This window comes from Aquila chrysaetos, chromosome 3 (genome assembly GCF_900496995.4).
Source record: "Aquila chrysaetos chrysaetos chromosome 3, bAquChr1.4, whole genome shotgun sequence".
In the NCBI taxonomy this organism is placed as follows: Eukaryota; Metazoa; Chordata; class Aves; order Accipitriformes; family Accipitridae; genus Aquila; species Aquila chrysaetos.
Window position 1 is genome coordinate 25,528,235 of NC_044006.1, and position 24,349 is coordinate 25,552,583.

A 24,349-nucleotide genomic window follows, 5' to 3' on the forward strand; every position below is an offset into this window, starting at 1 on the left:
CCCTAATATGAACCATTTTTCTGTCTTTTTGGAAACAGAAGTCTTCACAGCCACAGACTTAATAATTTTTTTGGTGCGAGTTACAGGATATTGGAAAAAGTACACCCACACAGCAATTCTGAAACTACCAGAACAGATGTGCAGCTTAGAGAAAAAATTAGGGCTTTTCACTTTAAAAATGTCATCCTCTTCTCTCTGTTGCCAATAACACAAATTATTTGGAACATGAAAGTCTCAACATTGGATCAAAATCCACTAATTTCTTCAATCCTTTGCAACCTTCTTGGCTGGGAGGGTTAGGGAGGAAACAAAACCAGAAAAAAACCTTCAGAAATGACAAAAAAGTCCTCCAATGCATTAGTGCTATTTGGAGCAATTATTTCAAGTAAGTTTTGTCAGGTATGTTCTGTTAGATCAAAAGCATTTTGAAGGTTGCATTTTTTTCTTTTCTGAGAAATTTTCACTGAATCTGAAGTGTTTTTACTGACAGCTGCTGGTGAGTACTGCTGAGAGAGAGAGACATGCACAGAGATGATGGAAAACACAAAACCTGTGTTTTTACAGTTTTGGTGTGAAGGGTCTCCAGTTGTGTCTTTTTATTCCAATGTGAAATGAGTATAAATTAAAAAATCCTCTGAAATGATGGCTTAACAGAAACATTATCCTCTGAACAGTCCTTCTGTATGCAAATGCCTGGGGCAGTGTGGGAAAGTAAGTGGGGATTGTAGAAGAGAGTTGTCGGATGTTTCTGTTAAAAAAAGCATGAATTTTGGAGTGAAAAATGGAAATGCCAACAATGAACAATGGCAGCGTTGGGGGAAAACTCGCTGAAGCTCCATGGTCAATGAACTGGGACAATGCAAATGCTCAACACTAGACACCAGAGTGAACTATCCAATCAGTCAAGATAGTTGTTTCTGAATCAGCTGTTATTAACCCCTTAATTTCCTTCTGCAGACAAACTTTGCTGTCCATACTGTTAAGGAGAGGACAAAATGGATTTTTATGAATGGCTTGCTCTGAAAGAGCACTACAATATTCTTTCTTTCAGTCTTAAAAAACAATCTTCCTAGCAAATGGATAGAAAAACTTGTGCCTTATTAGGAGACCCATCCTTGCAGCTTAAACTCCCCCAAATCAGTCCTGGATGAAATATGAAACAGTGAAAACATTCCTGCACTGTCTGTTGGGATGGGTTAGGTGATTCTCTCCTGCTTCCCCCTTTGTATGGTCATTTCCCAATAGTAAGTTTTACACTTTCTTTCGCACACAAGCAAATAATTGTACAAAGTAGTGGGAAGGCAAGATCAAAACACTTTTTAAATTTAGTACCTAGGCACCTGTATACTACAGAATTTTCTTCCTTATTTTAAACGGAGAGCAGACATTTAGGATCACTTTTGGATCGTGTTTATCTGCAGTTTGAACTTCAGCAAGTTCTGTCTCAGAAGTAGTATTTTGAACATTTGCTCTGCCAAATTTCCAACTGATCTGCAGCACATTAAAGCAGCCCCATCCATCAAAGACCTAAACGCATCTGTCTCTTAATTCCTGGTAGTAACGTCTGTACGACACTGGTCTCACTGTGATTCCAGACAAGAACTGCTAGTGTATTAGTCACGCTGCCCTAAGCTATCACCTTCATGAAAATTTTACACGCAGTGCTTACATTTCACCTGTTAAGGAAGACAAACAAATACTTTCTTTTATAATTAATGTAGAATATAAAATGCTTCAGTGCTCTCAAAGGAACAGTAGAGTTAAGTGCTGATCAAAGCCTAGCTGTTATATAGCTAATAGCTGATAATGGACCCACAGGGAATACTTGCAATAAACAAAAAAACAACAAAAGAAAAATCCAGCCCAATGAACAAGAATACCAAACAAGCCTGTAAACTTATGACAGCTACAAAAAAGGAGGAAAAAAATTACAGACTCTATTAATTGACATCATTGGAAGAAAGGGCTTCTCACTGCCAGGATATGAACAACAAGATCAGGTTCTGCACTTTTAGCGTTCAGCCACTTATGAAAAAAGAAAGGCTTGGATTGGGGATGAGGAATGGGTCAGACTGGAAAGTTTATATCTAAAATAAACTTTAATAGCTGTAATGACCTGACTGTAGTCTAGAATAACCTCTTACACAGGAAGTGAAGTGCTTTTCAGCCTAAGGAAAGGAAAAAGAAGGCAGTTACATGTAGTGCTCAGGCATCTAAATGCTTCCTTCTCTACTCCATTTTTTTCCTGATTTATGCTATCCCTATGTTCCTAGTTAAAGTTAGTACTTGTGGAAAAAATACAGTCTTTGCAGAGGATGGAAAACACTCTCTTTTTAGTATTACCACCTTCTTGTCTTGATGTTAGGTAGCAGCATTGACATTCAAACCAATGCTTATGAAATAGCTACAATGCTGGTCTCTCAATGAATGCCAGAAGAATTTACAAGCTTGGCAGTCTGTCAGCTGTCTGATATACTAGACAGAGTGTCAGAAATTTCACACTGAAATGATATATTCTTAAAGATAAGAGAAAGCTATGCATAATTGTGTGAAGGAACTAGATGAGACTGAGGGAGACATTTTTATTCCCAATCAATGGAGAGATTTACAGTAATTCAAGCAGCACAATTAAGCCCTTTAAGGATGAAGCACTGATTGTGCCAAATTTCAGACAGATGCTCTTCCTAGTTAGCTGCTCAACAGGGAGGAGAAAAATAGAAATTGTTGCATCTCAATGTTTACCACTTACCTTCTTGCCTGCAAGAAACACTTGGTGCTTAGAAACTGACCTATGAGTTTCTGCTAGACTTAATCCCCAACTGTCTGAAAAAAATGCCACCTTCCTGTTTGAAAACAACTCAGATCAAGGCCATGGGCTTCTGAGACAATATTTATATGGGGAGAATTGGGGATGAATGCTGGTCACTCTCAGCAGAGGAAATTTGATCATAGAAATGCACCAAAATCTGGCAGTGGGGGAATGTGTTGGCCCACAGGGCAGGTTGCAAGTGCATCTTCTGTCTCTTGTATAGGAAATATAAATATTAAACTAGCTTACTGGCAGACAAGGAGCCTCCCAATGTTTACATGCTATGTTAATTAAAAAAAACCAACCACCCTGAGTGATCAATAACTTCAAAGAGAGAATATGGCATCATTTTCTGATTGCAGTACAGATAACTAATCATGTTTGCTATGCTTGAAAAAGGAGGAGCGTCATTTTATTCTAGTAATTGCCTTCACATCTATTTTTAATTTTGCTAACACCTAGGAGATCAAATTTAAATGCATAAGGCTGCATCATGAACAAAAGCGGTGCACCTCTTCTGTCCTTCCTGCTTGACTTGCTTGCCCCTTGCAGGAAGCGTGGAGAAGTGACCCTGCTCCCCTGCTGTCCCTTAGAGGAGAGAATGAGAGCTGTGTCACACGTTACCATTGATTTTAATCCTCCTGCTGTTGGAGGCTTCACTGATGCATACAGGACTCTTTCAGTGTCTCTGGCCAGGAGAAGACCCTTTTGTTTGTGTATTGGTAACCTAAGACCATTTTGAGGGCTGAATCACCACCCTCCAGCAAGTAACACCTTTGATCCTTCCTTCCCACCATGCCATTTGTAACAAGCCCTTGACAAGGGCCAGAGCTATTTCCTGTCTTCATAGCCACATCCATACCAGTGGACGTCTAACACAGCTTATCTTCAGATGCTGCCTCTCTGCCCTCTGAGATGTGGGTACCAGTGGTCAGAGGGTGGGATGGCAACCCAACCGATGGTGTCTGAATCAGGAAGGTGACCTTCAGTACTGTCACCAGTAACACACAAGTGACACTTTCTCTTAGTCCAGAAATCAACTGCTATCTTTTGCTTGACAATTAGTTGACCAATTAGGTGAGCATGGATCATATGGCCACTCTTCAGCCCTCCCACTCTCTTTTCCTGCCATCACTTGTTAAAGAAAGAGGGATGAATTTGTAACAAAAAGGGAGTAAATCCTTCAGGTAGCTGTTTTAATCTTCATGACAGCATTGCATGTCTTCATACAATGTTTTTGCCAGATGTGCTCAATACAGGTTTCAAAGCAAGCTGTTTATTCTTAAAAGGCAAGGCCTTTCACCTTCTACAAAAATAAAGACCTTTTAGGGTTTAAAGACGTACAGTCAGAAAAATGTCACAACACTTGGAAGAACATTACAGATGTAGCATTTAATCCTGCTCCATTTAATTCTTAATATGTTAAAGCTAATATGGGTTTAACTAAATCCTGTGTTAAATACCCTAGATGCCATTCTGTTCATACTGAGAATAAATGCATCTTGCAGCTACATAGTGCCATGGCAACTTAGAGGTGCTAAAGCATGGTTTGTCAACTGTTGTATGTACCTTGCCTCTTCTGGTATCTCTAGCTTTTACGAAATTCAAGATGGGGTAGTTTGGCAAGCTGGAGCACATTCCTAAAATGGAAAGGTACTTACATGTAGTAGGTTTCTTTTATCCTTTTTATATAAATAAGAAATGTTTGGAAGTGAAACTTATTTAGTGAATTGCAGAACCTTTATCTTAGATAAAAACACCCACAAACTGAACAACCCCACCCCAATAATATGCATCTTCTGATTTTAAGTACAAGGCATTTTAGGTGTGGGGAGCTTGTTTACTACAAAAATAATCATCTGTTTGGGCTTTTGTTTGCTTCTCTACAATGAACAAGGTGTCAGTTATCAGTGACATACACCTTAGCTAATTTGAACTGCGAGATATTAAAAAAAACCCTTGGTGATTAGCTTTTTTTTTACATATGCTACAGTAATACTACAGTAATTAAAATGCATGCTAATATAGTTAAAGGCATACAATTATAACTTTTGTTTTGAAATGTATGCCAGACAGGTAATTTGCTGGGTTTAGACAACATGTAAAGGTAGAACATGTCATTTTTAAATAATATAGTCATTGATCAGGCTCTTTTTTGCCGCCTTTCTACACTCCTTTTGATGTAACCAAGACAAATTGGATTGTCTGATATGAACTGAGGTAATATGGATGGGAGGAAAACACAGGAAGGGAACTATCTTGATGATCTTCTTGGTTTTGATTATTTTTTTTTAAATCACCAGAAAGTCACCTTCTAGAAAAGAATGACTTGTTGAATTCTTGTGCTTCATCAGCACCAAGAAAGGATTGCCATAGCAACAGGAAAAGACTATGCATTGTAAGAATACCCACAAGCTGAACAAGATAATGGTTTAAGATAATGTCCCAGTAGCATGGCAAAATGCCAACCAGGGGTGGGAAGGAAGGGAAGTGGCATTTTTACAATGGCGAAGAAATTTTAAAAGAACTAATATTGTAAATGTGAAATATATGTGAATTCAAGGCTAATGGAAAGTACAAGACAATGAATCAAGAAGCTGTATGGCCCATTTGTCTGGGGAGCAAAACAACAAGGTTTCTTATTGATAAATCCCTGAACTTGTCTCTAACGGTCAACTGCAAGTGACTGATGTGTGTCTTTGTGATCTTCCCTTTAGCGTCTCTGTTAGGGCATCCAAAATGTTTTGCAGCTAGCAGGAGTTGTCCACGCAGTAACTACACAGAAGCAAACATTTCATGTAGGTCAGCCGTCAAGCAGAACCTGCTTAACATCTGGTAATTATCCTTAAGGTCTGATCCAGCACTGCAGTTTAGAGGTGAAAGGATCATTATATTTGCCTTCTGGTGTATCTGTCCTATTTGGACACTTATCTTTGATCCCCTCCTACAACATTTTTCATTCCTCAAAGTTCAATTCCACAGTATTTGAGAAGCAAAACTATAAATCTACACTTAGTTCAAAACATGAATCAGGATGAGTGCAGAGTATGACACTGAATGAGATTTAAACCATGTGATACTTGCCACAAATTTTTTCCTGATTATCTCTTTTCACTACAAACCACCTGTCCTCAACTCTCATGTTTTGTTAACATCTATTTGAAATGAAATAGGTGACATAACAATAAACATTACAGATAAAAACATGTATGAAATGAGAAATCCTGTACCTAGTAACTGATGCTTTCAAAGCCATGTTCTTTGCAACCATTTCTTTGTGGCAGAGTGCGTGTGACTGTTGCTTTAGCATCACTACAAGTGTTTCTGTGAATTTCCAAAGAGCTTGTTGTCTTTGCCCCTTCAGCTGTTTTAGTGAAGGAGTAAATTCACACTGAGAGTACCGAAACTGTTCCAGCTCTGGAGCCAATGGGAACCATTACTTACACCTCTGATTTTTCCACTTTCTCTTTCAACACAATTTGTGTTAGAAAGTCTTCTAGCAGGGTTTGGGAAACATAAAAAAATCCTCAGTGCAAACTGCCAATTTGCTAATGCAAAGTGACACTAAACCCAAACATTTTCATCTACCAGTCATCAAGATCATCTGTGTGCAAGGTTGCACAATCTACAGTATATAGTTTTCCTGAGACTGAAACAGAGTGAGCTGTGTCAGAGAGAGTTTTACAAAGACCGAGTTGTTTTTACACGATACCGATAAATGAGTTGCTGCGATACCTCCTCTTTGTATCATGGAAATGTCACCCAGAAAGTCAGGAATTGTTCACCCACACCTGAATGTCCTTTCACTCCTGCCCTGGTGAAACACCACTCCCCTGCTGTGAAATTTCTTTCTACCATAACTCACCTGACATTGTTGCTCCCCTCAGTGTACAGCAGTCCCTCACTACAAGTCTTTAAAGCAGTATCATCTTTTTCCCTCTATTGCTGCAGAGCACTGGAGAGGACAAGAAGAGGTGTCCCTAGCTCCCAGTCCTACTAAAGCTTCTCAACACCAAAAATGAAGGTGGGTCACTTGCACTCTGGCTGTCCATGACTGAAACAGTCAAGTCAAGTTCAGCTATGGCAATGAGATTTTTTTTACTGGGCAGAAGTTAACAGACAACTTGAGCCAACCTAATTGTATGCTGTATATTCCTTGATATCCTTCATGCTGGCTCCATGACCAAGTACTGCAATTAATCCAGAAGAAAATGTGTAAGTTCGTAATCTGTCAGGTGAACAAAGGTGAATCACCTCAGCAAAAGTTTCCAAGACGAGACTGAGCCAACACAAGGACAAGCATAGTAGCACGTTGAAAGGACAAACAAGATCTCCCTCTTTTAACACCAGGAGCTATTAGGAACAGCTCAACTATCTTGAATAAATCCCACCACAGTCTTTTACTAGCTTGCTGTCTGTAGGAAAAAGAAACCAACCAAAATTAACAACCAAAAGCCATTAGCTGCAGAAGATTCACAGCAGCAGTGCCTCCTCAAGAAGTTTACGACACACTTTTTAAAGACATGAGTCAGTGAGGTATCTTTTAGGAAATGCGCTTTTATAGAAACAGGAGCATGAAACATAACCTTCAGGTACAAACTGACCTATTAATTTCAGAGAAGAAAGAGACTACTAATTTGTGGTGAAAAAATTCAAGTAGGAGATTGCATGTTATAAACAGGGAAAAGACATACTGAAATCCTACAATGGCATGGCAGCAAGGAGGGAATGACAGGTTTTAGAGCATAATACTGCTTGTATAGATGTTTGGGACCCTCAGCCCTGGAATATCTACCTCTCCTTACAAACCTTTGTCCTATTTCTCTACTGAAGAAGAGCTGAAAGGAAATGTTGCAAGGAGTTGTTTGACACTGCAAGAAAAAAAATAATCCAAACCCCAAAGGTGTGATCTTGGCACATACGGTTAAGAAAGACATATATACCTGTCCCCTCTCATATAAAAACTGGCAGATAGATGCATCCCCAAACACAACAGGCAAAGACTAATTGGTATCAAAATCATTATGGACCCAGTTTTTCCTCTAGCATTTTCATTTTATACCACTGTAAATCCATCAGCTTTGCCAGGACAGGTTCTAATTTACACCGCTACAAGTGAAATCAGAATCAGGACAAAATAAAAGAGAGGGGTCGACATACACCTGACCCTATACATCTAAAGGGAACAGATTTTTTTTTTAATTAAGTATTTATCTGACACCCAAGAAGCAAAACAGAAAAAAACCCTCAAAATTTAGGCACAACATATACTTTCAAAGACTGTCAGTCACAAAGCAGGATGACATTTCTGGGATCAGCAAATTATTTTGGCTTTCCAGCATTTTCAGCATGAGATGAATACAATCATGACTAATGGGATTTCCCATTAAACATGGCCTAAGGAAAGCAGACATTTCAGAAAACAAATCAGCACTTTATATAAATATATTTATGCCTAAAATTAGATTTACTTTTTTTGTATGAAGCTGACTACAATATACTCACTTATTGGGAATACAGCAGAAAAAATGCTACTGTACCTTATTTATCTGTACTTGCAACCTTTTGCCGACTACATACCCGATAGTACAGAGAAAGTGCTATCGCAGCAGCTAGGTCAAAACTCAACATTCAAACAGTGTAAGACTTACGGAAAAGAAAAATAAAGCAGAATATTAAAAAAAGGCAAGAAAAATATCCTGTAACTGCATTTAGAAGTGGTGGCAAATTCCTGTCCTACAGTCATCTATCAATCACATCCACTCAGGTTTGTTTTTCCTTACAGAGGGTGGACGTACTTCTTCTCTGAACTGCTCTGCTGAGCTAACGAGGCATGCACCCCAGCTTACCTGAGTCTAAGTGCCACGGGTCGGTAGCGGCCGACATTGGTGGGATGGTGAGTGGAGATGCTCCACAGTTGGATTCCACCAGTTCTCCTTGGATGTGGACGTGAGAGGAGGCGTTGGTAGGTCTCAGAGCTGCTTTGAGTGGAGCAATCTGGTTGAACTGTACTCTTGATAGGCAGCCAGTGAATCCTGGAGTGTTGTATTTATATATATCTTGGTCAATCTTCCCAATTTCTATGGGAAATTAAGGAGGAAAAAAAAATTAATGAAAGCAATTCATTGCTTTGGAAAGCAAGGTTGGTCTGAACACTTGATTCCCAGAGCTCAGTTCCCAAGTCCCTCTCTCAGTAGACTGAGAACTTGTCAGACCCTGCCAGGTTTCTTTACATTTCATTACAGATTAAAGCTGGAAACCTTCAGGCCTTGATGTGACTCAGTTGCACTGCTATGCTATCATTAAAATGAAAGGCTGGTGTGAAGGAGTCATCAGAGAAGAGAAGGTCAGGAAAAAAAATCTTTTCCCCAAGAAGAAGTGGCAAAGGACAAGGCAGAGGGACAGTCACTGCCAGGGTCTCTCCTCCCAGCTGAAGCTGCTGCTGCAAGAGATGCCCCTTCCTCCACCCTGGCCCATCATCCTCTAGCCCCTTTTGGTGGGCTGGGACCACTCTGGTTCACTCCCATCCCCCTCCTGTCTCCTTACGAGGAGACCAAGTGTCCCTTCACCATGATACCAAGTGTCCCTTTGCCAGGGGACCACACGTTCCTTCGCCAGGGGACCATGCGTCCCTTTGGCCCGAGGTAGAAAACTGCCCCTCTCCAGCCTCTTTCCTTCCCCCGAAGTGGTGAGAGGTGGCAGGAGCCTGCCCACCCCTGCTGCAGGCTGAGGAGCAGTGTGCATGCTCCCACGCCTCCGCAACCGGGCCTACGTCAGCTGAGAGCCTGCCGCAAGTCGGCCATTTTATACCTCGCTGCCGTGGGCTGATAGGCAAGCTGGCAGCTGGCATCCATGAGCAAAGCATGGGGCTCTGCCATTGCTCTCTAAACCAGCCATTGTCCCTCAAAGTCACCCCCCAAGTAGCTTTCTCCCTTCTAAAACACCACTTAAAATGATCCCAAAATGGTAGCCGTAAAACGTGGCACATGCCCTTACTACCCAGGAACCTGCAGGCTGCTCACAGCTGTTTTAATTCTGCCAGGACCTGTTGCGACAGCCTGAGTCAACAAAACCAGCACTCTCTGTCAGCTGGCTGCGTTAGCAGGGGTATTAACATTTCAAAGCCTCACTGCAGTGCCTAATATAATATTTACATGGCGGTGACGAATTTGGCTTCCTTTCATGGAGTGAATGGAAAGGATGCACGGCAGCATCATGTTTGTGCTGTACCAGGGAGTATTGCTCTGGAGGCACTGAGACACTCCAAATCACCTTTCCCCGGGTTGGCAGGGACAGGAGTTAACGTCTGGCCCTTGAAGTCAGTGGAAAAAGTCATACTGAGCTGAGCAAAGCACAATGATATCCGAGGGACAGAGAACAGTGAGCAGCCCCAGGTTGTTCAAAGGCAACCTTTTCAGATAGGAAATGATAAGGGTTTGAAAAATGGTGTTTCTGGAAAAAAAGACATCTGTAAATCACAAGATTGTGTCATAAAAAAGAAAGAAAGGAAAACAGAGGTGGGACAGAGAGGATTCTCCTGAGAAGTGTGAGGAGAAAGTGGGAAAGAGTTTTATTGTAAGAGTTTGGGGAAGAGCTGGGAACCAAAGCTCATCTGGGTTTGAGTTTTTCTACCAAAAAAAAAAAAAAAAAAAAATCAAATCAGAATTATTAGAAAATGCATTACTAACCTTTTGGATGAGTCTGTGTTCTAACCAAACCAGGATCAATTATATGAGGTCTGAGCTGCTGACTGGGCTCCCTAAAAACTACCATGATACATATGTCACTTCTATTCCTAAGAGTACTTATGGTTTTGCATCAGGGATATGTACAAGGAGTTTCAAGGCTACAAACCAGGCAGGGCATTTCAAGTATACTTTATTTTTGGGGTTTACATGTTAAAGATGAAGTGGGGGAAAACTGGTGGAAATTGGACAAATCTTGAGCACGAGTAAAACAACTTCTTGGTTTTCACACAGAACTAAGCTGTACCTCTTCTGTCTTTGCAACCATATTAGAATGATAAACACAGAACATTTAAATCCCGCCCTCACCTAGCATAAGGACACAAAAGGAAGATGCATAATCTAAAAATTAGTTGCATTAGATCCTTATGTGATCCACTGTACAAGAATGGATTTTCTATTCCCCCCATTTTCCCTTTTCCTTCTTGTTTGAGAACATCCTTTCTCTGCCAGTGCTTATCCAGCCTGTATCAATATTACAGCCACAGTTCACAAGCTGGCAGTGAGCAGTGACTACCACCTGTGACAAAGTGGAAGGATGCTCAGGACTCAGCTAGAGACTAGCTTAAATGGATTAAAATAATGGGATTAGTCACGTGAGTCTCATCCAGCTCTCCTTTAAAAAAGTAGCTTGACCAAACAGCATCTCCTTCAAAAATTTGATAGTAAGTAAAAAACCTCACATGTGCATGCACACTTTCCATAGTTAGTAGAAAAGCTGTAGAAAAGCCAGAGTTCTTGCATTCAAATGCTACTTGTAGAGCGTATCACTCAGAAAAGCTTCCTATGTGACCACAATATTCACTGCCTCTTATTTCAATTAAATATTCATGGTATATTCAGTGAATAGCTGCAATTTTGAGTAATCCTTATAATTTAAGAAACAATTAGAAGACCATATTTCTCTTTAAATGCTGTAACCGCTGTCAATAACAGTTTAGTGACTACCTTTTATTCACATTTTTATATATTCTGTAGAACTTCATGCAGCAATGCTAATAGCCTCCCACTCACGATCCTGAATGACAAGAACAAAAATCTATGAATATGATTGTGCTACTTTAGCAGCTTCAGCACCATTCTTCTCTAACTCTGTGATAATAAGTGATGGATCCTGAAAGAATTAAAGAAAAAAACCCTAAAACCCTAACAAGGCACCTTGCTGAAGACCTGCATTTTTGTTTAAAACATTGCACAAATGAGAGTTGTGCAATTCACCTCGTGCAGATTTACCACCAACTCGCATCACATAAGTGCTAAAACAAGATGGATTGACTTCTATGACTGTGAACATGTTCCTTCCCGTGCGTGTCCCATGGGGCTCAGCACGTCGATACTCTGTGATGTTATGCCATTATACTTTGCCTCCCTGTGTATTTGAGCCTGCTATAAACCCATCCCTAGAGAGTGTAATGATGATATAATTAAATATGGCTTTGTTGTCATGACTAAAATTCAATTTTCTCTCTATAACAAAGAGGGGAGAAAAAGAAAAGAAGATGACAAACACATTATTTTAAAAAGGGCAATGTACAATGCAACTACTTTGCATTGTTCTAATTTTCAGCACATGAGCTAGTGAAAAGTCATATAAATATTACAGTATACAGTATTATCATTACCTAATAGGAACATTAGTATTACTGCTTTCAGATCTGATGCAGCAATCTTCTGCTGGCACCCTACCCACAAGGATTTCTGTAATGAAAGACTTCCAAAAATACCACTTTTAGGCCTTTTTTAACTTCAGTTGGTTTAACCATTTGCTCCCTTGGTCACATAACCTGCTGACTTGAGATGAAGACCATGATTACAAGACAGAGACCATTCAGGCAAACCCATTCTAGCACAGATGCACTGCAGTATACAAATCCTTAACACTGAACATTCACACAATAACTACACAACTGCCTACCCAGATTACTTAAACATTTTAAAAATGTATATAACTAGTACACAGTATACTAAGAACCTCACAGATGTTACCCTGTCTTGTGTGTTATCATTCACTGAAGATATACTTAACATCAATTACCTGTTATTTATGTTTTGTTATTTCTTTAAGAGTAAAAAGATACAGGAATTTAATCTTCAGTTACTCGTTTTGATTTCAGGGCTTATGTTCCACGGCTGTGGCAGAAACGTGCCACATAGTGATGAAAATAATACTATTTCTCTATTGAAAATTATGTGCTGCTATTGAAGAAGCTCTTTTCCACCTAGGTGAAAAGATATAAAGAACATCTATTTTCAAGAATACTTATGACACAAGGCACCATTAATGAGTACCCAACAAGTTGAAATTCATTATTCTATGAATCTAGAAGAAACCAAGCAAAAATAAATTGTATAGAGGAAAAAATTGTGGCTGGACCTGCGTATAAGTAACAAATGTATAAGTAGCACATAGCAATACTAATCAGTGTAATTAGGTTATCTGTTTTTTAAGCCTTTTTGCCCTTACTACGTTACCTGTAGATGCAGAGTTGGGGCTCCTGCCTAGGCACTATTACAAGACAAACAAATAACAGTTTGGTTCAGATTATTACCAAAGGTGATCTAGTTAGCATGCATCTGATGAGCTACTTGTGGAAGCAGACATGCTGCCAAATACAGTTTTTATCTACTCTCTCCCTTCTCTACTTTCCATATCTACCAGTAAAAGATTTATAGAGTAGCAAAAAGGGCCATAGCACTTCTAATAGCACAAAAAGTTATCGCACTGCTGGAGAGGTCCATCTCTGCTTAATTCTACCATTTATTTTTTATCCATTCTTGTAGCATCACTTAGACTAGAGAAAACCAGCCTGATTTAGTGGAAAATAGATTATGTGTTTGATCCCACAGTCCTGAGCAGTTTTTTGATAGATGAAACAGAAATGCTTTCTATTTATGTAAAGTTCCCCATGTGAGGATCCTAGAATGATTTGCATGTACACAAGGCTCTGCAGCACAAAGCTACACAATCCAGCACAGTACTGTGCCATACCAGTACAGTCGTGCCACATGTGGAAAGATGGCCTCAGATTGTGTTACACACTGACCTCGGAAAAAGGGAGAGAGAGTTAGCCGTGAGGGAAGAGGGAAACACTCCAACTGCAAATCTTTGTAAACATACAAAACCTGGTTTTATTAAACATACGTGCTGAACATCTCTGCTGAATATCTTTTCTATTCTAGCTGATCTGTACATTTTTTTCTTTATACGACTCTGAAATGCAGATTGATACAGTAAGTTATCATAAATTCTGAACTTTGCACAGTGTTCAATACATACAGAGAGAATCAAGGCATCTATTTATTGTGAATTATGTTCCATTAGGAAGGAAATGTAACAGAACTTGAAGTACAGTTTGTGGGTATGCACAACAATGTATGTAATAAATATCCTGTTATGAATTCCCTTGGAGTTTTCCAGTGATGCCCTTCAAAGTAAAAGTAAGGCATAGCTAAGGGTACTTCTGGCACAGCAAGGCTCTCAGTAACTGTTATAGCTATCTAGGTCTTCTTCTTTGTCAGTGGGAAAGCTCTGCCCAAAGTAGCACATAGTAGGGCAGGGAGAATAAAAGCACTATATACTGGAGTGATTTTGATTGTGACAGAAGATGCCTTTTAAACAAAGGAAAGTGTCAGCAGCACAACCAAAGCCCTTTCAGTTTAACTTACCAAAGACTATTTTTTACACAATATACACAGGACATCATTTGAGTTTTGCTTTGAAAATGGTGAAAAATCCAGCTGTTTGGATTTAGGACAATGACCTATTTATATGTGCCCTTTTATGCCCAGAAATACAACAGCCTAATGATCCTGGAAAGAAAGTAACCATAACAGTAGTGGGAGAAGTTCAGCTTTGCCACAGGGTGATATTTCTGGCTGAACTACCAGGATGCTGTGCTATTTCACTTAAGATTAAGCATCCACTCAGCGGGTAGATAGAAGGTAATCCATTATAAATCTCTATAACGCTTCAGCTAGCTGTACTAAATTGAGCCTAAATTATCTCTATATAATATTTTAATAGACTGCACAGGTGAATTCACTGATTCAATTAAATGAACCACTAATTGCTTTTGCGTCAACCTTAGCAATAGATTTTCTCTTCGAAATAAAGCACCATGTGCTCTCTTGTCCCCTGTACTCAGGAAGATATCTTGTTACATTACCTGCTGCTCAAAGATCAGCCCAATCAGCATCTTAAGCATGTCTCTGTTACTGCATCAGGCTCCATATAATAGAAAGCAGTTTAAACTCTGCTGAAAGGAAGCTATTGATTTCAAGAAGTCACAGTCCACAGAGATTACTAAAGCATTTTCTCTTACTTGCAGTATTTTATGCCTAGATGAGCAGTTCAATGCAACATCAAACCCTGGCATCTGCCAATACTTGAGGACTGGCATGGTGTAAAAAACCCGAGAGAATAAATAAATTAGCACACAGTCATAGGGAGAACCTATCTGGGGTGGCACATACCTGCTAGACCAAAGCCACAAGGCTAAAAAGTCCATGTCAGGAGCAACTACTAAACACCCAAAAGGGGGATAACACTGGATAAAGGGAAAACTATGTTCTGACACATGGTCTTCTGATGAACATCCTCCAGTATGAAGATCAAGCACCTGTTTGCTTACTGGCTGTTTGTATCTTCTCTGTCCTAAGATCAGCAATTTCTATAAAAAAGCATACTAATACCACTTAACTGTGTAGATACCACATGTGATATCAGATATGCTAAACACCCGCAGTACGAAGCAAAGAAGCTAAACTCCCAGAACGACATTTAATGAGATGTAGTTAATGTAAAACTGCAAGGCATGTATGGGTGCTGAACTAAGCTACTATAAAGACTTTCCATGGCCCTCAAATTTCCCTGGCTTTTCATTTCAGTCTCTGCATTAAAATTCAGTAAGTGTTCCAAACCGAGTATAAAACAACAGGAACTTTATTTTGTCCATTACTCAAAACTGAGCTAGTGCATACTGCTCTCTGGACACTTGTACCAGTGGAACAAGATGCTTTTTTTAAAATGTTGAACAAGATGCTCAACATTTACAGAGAACTTGTGACAGGGGTGCTGGGGGCAGCGAAGGGGCACATGGGTCCTGAGAACGGCGACATGAACATCACAGGACCCAAGTGCAAATGACTACCAACTGCTCTTCATGCAAAAATTCAGATCCCATGTAGCAGACATGCTTTTTTCAGTCCACAGGTCTGCAAGGGCCAGGTGGTATGCAGATGTCTCCCCACATGTCCCTTTCCCATCACGCTAATACGCTTACGCTGCCCAGGGGCCTGCAGGGATGGAGTAAATGTGGTGAGAAGCTGTGGGGTGGCCTCCAGCCCCCATGGGGCTGGGACAGCCATCCTGTCACTCCCTCTTCTGGCACACGTCGTGAGAGACTCACTGTCCCCTTCACTCTGGACCCCGATCAGATTCCAAAGTCAGAAGCCTTCAGACATGCCTATACCTGATTGCTTTCCAGAACATTCAGGTGCTGCCCGCAGTATGGCCCTATTGTGTGACGTAGTCCTTCTGTGGCTATTTTAACTTTTTCATAGAATGGTTTGGGTTGGAAGGCACCTTAAAGATCACCTAGTTCCAACCCCCCTGCCATGGGCAGGGACACCTTCCACTAGACCAGGTTGCTCAAAGCCCCATCCAACCTGGCCTTGAACATTTCCAGGCATAGGGCATCCACAACTTCTCTTGGCAACCTGTTCCAGTGCCTCACCACCCTCACAGTAAAGAATTTCTTCCTAATATCTAATCTAAATCTACTCTCTTTCAGTTTAAAACCATTACCCCTCGTCCTATCACTACACTCCCTGATAAAGAGTCCCCCCACACTTCTCCTGTAGGCCCCCTCTAAGTACTGGAAGGCTGCCATAAGGCCTCCCTGGAGCCTTCTCTTCTCCAAGCTAAACAACCTCAACTCTCTCAGCCTGTCCTCATAGGAGAGGTGCTCCATCCCCCTGATCATCTTTGTGGCCCTCCTCTGGACCTGCTCCAACAGGTCCATGTCTTTCTTATGTTGGGGGCCCCAGAGCTGAACGCAGTACTGCAGTTGGGTCTCATGAGAGTGGAGTAGAGGAGAAGAATCACCTCCCTTGACCTGCTAGCGACACTTCTTTTGATGCAGCCCACAATGCAATTGGCTTTCTGGGCTGCAAGCGCACATTCCTGGCTCATATTCAGTTTTTCATCCACTAATATGAAGTCCTTCTCCACAGGGCTGCTCTCAATCCATTCATCGCCCAGCCTGTGTTTGTGCTTGGGATTGCCCCAACCCATGTGCAGGACCTTGCACTTGGCCTTGTTGAACTTCATGAGGTTCACACAGGCCCACCTCTCGAGCCTGTCAAGGTCCCTCTGGATGGCATCCCTTCCCTCCATTGTGCTGACTGCACCACAGAGCTTGGTATCATTGGCAAACTTGCTGAGGGTGCACTCAATCCCATTGCCCATGTTGCCAACAAAGATGTTAAACAGCACCAGCCCCAATACTGACCCCTGAGGAATACCACTCATCACTGGTCTCCACTCAGACATCGAGCCATTGACCGCAACTCTCTGAGTGTGACCATCCAGCCAATTCCTTATCCACTTAATGGTCCATCCATCAAATCCATGTCTCTCCAATTTAGAGACAAGGATGTTGTGCAGGACAGCGTCAAATGTTCTGCTCAAGTCCAGGCAGATTATGTCTGTTGCTCCTCCTGTATCTGCCAATGCTGTAACCCTGTCATAGAAGGCCACCAAATTTGTCAGGTACGATTTGCCCTTCGTGAAGCCTTTTTCTTTGTAGCTTTACCTTACTTATTGTAACTTTTCTGGTTTCCTTTTATAAAAAATTATAGCTTGTATGGAATAATTTTGTTTAGACAGTTTATGTCTAGATTGACAAACTCACTGACCACCCACTGAAACACGGAGAAGATGCTATTTGTGGTGTATGAAGCACTGTGCCAGAAACCAAAGGAAATAACATTAACCCAGCAGTGCCAACCAATAGAGTTGCACAGCAAACACACGGCGCTTTCATTTGGTCTGACACTGAAGACGTGACCTTATCCATGGTGCAAGCAAGAGAAAAATTACTTATGAAGACTGTAACAGCTCAGTGCATGTTTCAGTTGCAGCAGCAGCTTTATCAGCGTTGCCAAAACAAAGGCCATTTCTTTATGAAACATTCCTGATACTTTCTGGGTAAGCTGGAAATGATCGAACTACGTGAAAAATACACAGGACTAGAGAACCTGAGCCAGCCTGGAAGCTGTGCCGTGGCCCTGGAGCACTTCCAAAATCCAGTTGCTGGTGGAGAAGTTACAGCTTTCGGGTCACGCTGTAATGGAGACAGTAAATCACTGATGTGAAATGTACTCCTGTCAGAGTCCCATTATTGCAGAAGTAATAAAGACTAGTGCTGGACTGCAGCTTTTCAGTCCAAAAAGGCACTGTGAAAAATGCTATGAAATGAAGATGTTATTTCACAGCAGCCTCCTTTCACACTGCCACAAATGAAGAGGGTTTGAGAACAAGTTGGATTTTTTTTCTGCCCTTCTGTACTGATAGTATAGTTACTGAATGTTTCAAGATTTCAAACAAGATGTATGATTTCCTGTAATTTTCCATTTAAAAATTTCATGTGTAGCCAACAACAGTTATTATTCAGGAATTCACAATGCCTTTTAATGAAAAGGGAATTAACTGATGCTGCAAGGTTCTTAGTAATTGCACTGTAAACACTACAAAACTAAGGCCAATAGTAAAAGTGAACATCACTCTTTCAAGGAAACAAGTATTTTCTTCACATTTTGCTACTGACTCACTGTATAACCTTGAGTGAGTCATTTCAGATATTCATGTTAAACTCTCCCCCTCCCTTTTAGTAGGACATAGGGAATTCCCCCTACCCTCTAGCTGGGATCTGTCTCACTTGACATGATTTTGAGATCTAAGCAAAAAAGGTATGGGCATTGCTTTTAAATATGAAAATAAAATCAAATAGTTATTTTAAACACCCCATAAACTTCTCATGACTTTGGAAAGGTCACTAATGGAGGCACAGATTGTATGGCACATTTTCATTGATGAAAATGAAAGCTCTCCCAGGGGTAATGGAACAATGCAAAATCAGGGGAAAAGAGAAGAAATACCAAGTTTCCAGAGAACCTTTGTTGCCAAGGAATGATACCCAGCATGCAGACATCAACGGGAAGTCTTGATTTTGGCAAAAGTCTTCAAATGTTCCCACTCAAGCGTGGCCCCCAAGAAGTGTTCAGCTGGGGGCAGAACTTCAATGGGAGTGAACAGTCAGCTCTGTGCCAGTGGGACCAAAATTCCCATGGGTTTTGGGGGAAGAGAGATCTCTCCATGCATTGCCCTTTATAACCAACTGTGAGTGGTAATACAGTCATTTCATAAATTTGTGTAGCATTTTATTTCTCCATTAGATGACTAATCATTATTTCCAGATACCAGAGGCAAAAAGCTCAGCCTGTTCTTTAAAGCAGGTATCCCAAAGGTAGGGAGAGCTAAAAAGAAAGGCCATCCACCTAAACGATAGCCTGAGCTGACAGAACAGGACACTAATATTGTTCAGTCAGGCTGTAACACCTACCTTGACTGCAAACCCTCCTGAGGGCTAATGGAAATCTTTCAATTGAGAAGCAAAGTGCTCAGCACACACTGATGTAACCCAAGCTGCAGAAATCAGCAGTTCTCAAGGCAAAACTGCATAAGGAGTATCTGACAGTTAGCTTCAGGAACATTTTTTTTTTTTTTCTGCCACATTCTCTATCTTCTTCACATGATGCAAGAGCAATGGGATCACAGGTTGAGGGCAGCAGCAGGAGAGCCACCACCAGGTTTCATCCACAACAAAGAATTAAATGTTTCATCTACTTTTTGTCTGCAGGTAGGCTTGAAACAGAGTGAGAGGAAGCGGATGATGGGGGAGGAGAAGAAATTATATAGCTGAAATTTCTTTAAAAAAACCTGAACAAACCACAAATCTAAATGACTGACAAAATAACTAAGTAATTTTATCATCAGAGGTATTTCTATGAAAAAATAAAAGTTACCACTGACAAAACATCCTCAGAATTAGCTGGGACACTGTATTTCAGCAGGATTTATAAGCCATTCTAATTCATGCTCATGATAAATAATCTTCACAGCATCTTTTATAACCCTTAGAGAAGGATGTAAAACACATACATAGATGTCGCATTACTATGCAAAAGAAATACGCAGTTTCATTGCCTAAATGTGCTTTTATGTCTTATGGAAGCTGGCTGCAACATAACTCAGCAAATGCTTTTCAGGCCAGAAAAATAAAAAAATAAATAATCAGATACGAGTCTTGCAGCCTGTAGTCAAGCTTAATGTGTCTTGGCCAAACTCCAATGCATTTAGTTATACTGTGCTTTTGTCAAAACTATATTAAAATAATATAATTTCAGTCTGATTATTACTTTGCAGTTTAATGGGTACCCTTCTATGACTATCTGCAAATGTCCTCATACTACGCTTTGCGTTCTGTATCACCAGCCTCAAATATCTTAATAATACTGCAGTCTCATCAAAGTGTGGGTAGGCTGAAACTCCCTCTCTTGCCTCCCTCCTCCCTTGCTTATCTTACTCTTTCACTTAAAGATGGTGAAAAAGCTAAATAATGACTTGAAGAAGATTCATGGTATGCAACTAAAACTGGAAAATTATTTTTCAGCAAGATATTATTTTTATTCATATACTATGTCTTATATTATGCCTTATATTAACCTTCTGTATTCCTAATTCTTTTAATTAAAAAGGTAAGGATCTGCAATCTGTTTGTTAAGAAACCACTTTTAGGGATATTATTATCACTAAGATAAAACTTCTTTATCAGTCCCACATAATTTTTCTTATTTATTTAACTTAAAAGAAATCCATGGCTATTGCACCTACAATGGTGGATTTCAATGCAATGTAACATATAAAGAAAAGATTTTTGGGAACTGACATTTTTCAGAAGATATGCACACTGCCACATTATAAACAAGCAGTGACCTTTCTAAGTAGTGGCAATTTTCATTCAGTTATCAAAAGCCTGAAAATAGGAAGCAAATGAAAAGCAGAATGCCAGCAAGGATGAGAATGCTATAACTTAGTTGGTCATTTTTATTCCAACATTTTTATTGTTTGCTTTACTTCTTCATTTGCAATTTATTTTTTCTCGGACCAAAACATTCACTTTTTGTATAGACAATACCAACCTAGCTGTAGTACTGAAAAACACCATTTATTTTAACAATTGGAAAAATACTGTAGGACAGTGCAGGGAAAAAGAATCAATTTCACTTCTTAAAACCAATTTCTTTTATGCTTTCTTCCCAGTATTCCCCAATTTGAAGCTGAGCAATTTATATTTGAACAGTCTCTATTACATCTCAAAGTCAATGATGGGGTTGATCCAAGAAACTCTAAAGGCTTTTGCTTCTTTTCTTTGTTACACGTATGCATATGTGAAATACTCTTTTTGTATTTCCTCTGCTGGAACATTCTTACGTGCAATAAATTCACTCCTGAAAAGTATTGCTATTCGATGCACAATGTCAAATTGTCATAAAAATTTAACAGCTGCATTAGATAGAGCAATGACTTACCTAGTTCATTGTTCTCTCCTCAAAAAAAAAAAAAGGTGTCTGATAGTAGATGATTCACAAATAGTATAACAGCATGGAGCATGTAAATGATCCCCTCCCAGATCACCTTTTCGGCTTCCCATAAACATGGGCTTTAAGCCTTTGAGATGAAGGTTGCATCTTGCTTTTTATATTTAGCTACCTGCAGAACTGTCTCCCATGAATGTGTCCAATCTTTTTGGAAACGATTAATGCTTCTGGCCTCCACAGCATCCCATACCAGTGAGTTCCAGTGCTGAACTACTCACTCTGGGATAAATGCCCTCCTGCAGCTCATTTTAAGGCTGCAGCCTGGCAAGGTAATTGAGTGTCTCAACTTCTTGTGTTGTAGAAAGCACTGCATACCTCCACCATTATAGGACTGTTACTGTATCAAAATTCGGGTAGACCAGCTAAATCACCCAAAAAGAGAGCTCTCAATCTTTGGTTTAAAAGAAGCCTTCATGAACTTCAGTTAGAGTAGCAAAGCCCTGCAAAGACCCTCTCCACCTCTAGGCAGTGGAAATCATGATTCCATAAGGCATGAAATGTAAAAGCATTACACCATGATCTGGAAACTGAAAACGCTCCCTCTTTCAACGAATACAGTGGGGATGAAAGAAATAGGTGTGGTTTGATGCCAGCCAACAAATTTCACTCCATGAGAAACAGTAAGGAAGCACGCTTCCTTTTCCAGTCCTGCCAATCTCAGGTTTAATACATATAGCTTAAGTGGACCTTTATTGCTTTTCTGATCAGATGCAGAATATTACATGCCAGGCATCCTCAGTGTGCATATTTCTGCAATTTCTATGATTTGCTCATCCACGGTCTTATTCAGTACGTAATGATAATAGACATTTTGACAAAAAGACACAGAACTGCGTGTGTGGAAGGATGATGGAAGAACAGGACCAGACAACATGTAAGGACTAGCTCGGTCACTACCTTTGCATCTCATTAGATAGTGTAAACTGAACACTTCCAGCTGGCCTCAGTCAAACTGTGCACTACCAACATGCTTTATCATTATTATTATTATATCCAAGCATGGAACAATATTCCAGAGTAGAATCTGAGGGCACAATGCCATTTGCAGTATAATGGCTTTGTTAACAAGCTGTAGCAAGTGCTCCCACCCAAATACTGAAACATAGCTTTGGCTGCTTCTAATCTCAAACCTAACTGATATCTTTGGAGGGACAGGGAAACGTTTGATCAAGCTGCAATAAAAGTAAATATAAAAAATATCAAAATTATAGCATCTTGCTATGCTTGCTCTTGCACAGAAATACATTAAAACAGTACATTAATGTAGTTCAAGATGCTATACTGACAAGAAATACTGTCATTTGGTTTTTTTTCTTAAATCTTGTACTAGATTAAACACTCCGTGTCACACGAGCTGGATCAGGAAGCAGACATGGATTAACCCGCTCCTTTTACAACCAGTTCGAAAAAAAATAAACAAAAACTTACAGGTAGGTCACAGCATCAGCGTCCGAAGATGATCGAAATCAGATTGCCCTTCTTCATCCCGTAGAGATGCCCCTCTCTCTTCTCCCCAGCCCCCCTCCCCCCCCCGATTAAACTGAACCCCACGCAGAGAGAAAGCATCCAAGACAAGGTCGGGAAACCCCAAACACCAGACGGGCATCCCGGATGCCTCTCAATACGCATCGCAGCTTTGTTCTGGCAGACGGACGGTCAGCTCTTTCTCTAGCGGCGTCTGGTTTGCAGGCGGCGGTCAGCGGTGCTCCCCCCCGCCCCGAGCACGCCGCCGGCGGCAGGCGGGCTCCCGGCGACCCGGCAGCCGCTGCGGAGACCTCGTCCCTCCCGCCCGCCGCCTCCCTCCAGGCTGAGAACTGGTGCCAGCTCATCACACGAGTGCCCCAAAACCCGCGTGGGGTGCCCCGGCAGGAGCAGCCGCGCGGGCTGCCGTGCCCCCCGCCTCGCAGGGCAAGCCCCCCCCGCCCCTCCGCATCCAGGCTACCTGCCGTCTTCCCGTCTTCCCTGTCCTCCGGGCCCTCGGGACGGCCCGGCCGGGAGCCGCCGGCCAGCGGCGCCCCGCACGGCAGGGCTGCGGTGGGGAGCCGGCGGAAAACGCGGAACGGAGCGGAGCGGAGCCGAGCCTCCCCCGACCTGCCTGCTGCGGGCGCGCCGCGGCGGGCGGAGTGGAGACGGAAATACACGGACTGGATCTGGAGTGGGAGTGGGCGCGGGGCGGGGGGCAGCCGGGAGCCGGTGGCGGCGGCGGGTGTCTCCCCCCGGGGACGCCGCTGCGGGCAGGTCCCGAGGCCGCCGGCGCGGCCGGAGCCCCGCCGCGCTGCAGGGCCAAAGCCCTCTGTGAGAGTCGCAAGCAGCCCGCAGCCCCCGCAGAGATGGGGGAAGGTGCACGTCCCGCTCGGCCACCGCACTTGCGTTTCTCTCGCCAGCACCGATTTTTTTTTTTTTTTTTCCCCAGCGCTAAAGGGGCGTTTAAAGCTTTGAGATTGTCTTTCTAGAGGATGCTGCTCAGCATCAAGAGGCAGTGCTGTTAAGCAGCCATTCTCGGGGAAAAGGTAGCTGGAGGTTACTCTGGTATTTGATGAGTTTTGAAAGGTACAGTTCAAATACGTTTGCTTTTAGTTTCCTTGCATACAAGGGCAAGGAGAGCCAAATAAGAACCCGCACAGAATGGTTTTAATAAGTTAAAATTACTGAGATGACCTCGCCTCCTGGGTTTTGAGACGAAAGAATGGAGACTCAGCAGCCTACAGAGCACTGGAAAAAGGAAGGGTTAAAACAGCCAATTCCCAACACAATATCCACCTATTAACCCACAGATTATGAGTTCACCTCTTCCTTCTCTGCCCTCCTCAGACTGACAAGTGCCTCCTTGCTCTCTCCTCCCCCCCAGCTCCACCACCACCTTCCTCCTCTCATCCCTGCTCCGGCACCCATGCTGCCAAATGGAGAGAGGGTCCCTCGTGCCAGAGACGAGGGGAGAAAGACAGAAGGATCAGATACAATTTGGGGACTGACGTAAACACTGAAGAGTCAACAATAATAATGTAGGCTACAGCTCACACAGGATGGCTGGGCTTGGCCATTGCTATCTGCCGCTCATCTCACTGCTACCGGC

General features: G+C 41.6%; 1 protein-coding gene across 3 annotated transcripts in view; it reads right to left on the reverse strand.

Annotated features, from left to right (window-relative positions):
* The window catches only part of CNTNAP2 (contactin associated protein 2), a 1,219,341-nt gene that overhangs the window by 19,151 nt on the left and 1,175,841 nt on the right, over nt 1-24,349 (reverse strand). For all 3 annotated transcript variants that reach the window (XM_030007829.1, XM_030007830.1, XM_030007834.1), the window contains one exon: nt 8,659-8,889. In XM_030007829.1, the coding sequence (XP_029863689.1) occupies nt 8,659-8,889 (231 nt within the window). The remainder of the gene's footprint in view (nt 1-8,658; nt 8,890-24,349) is intronic.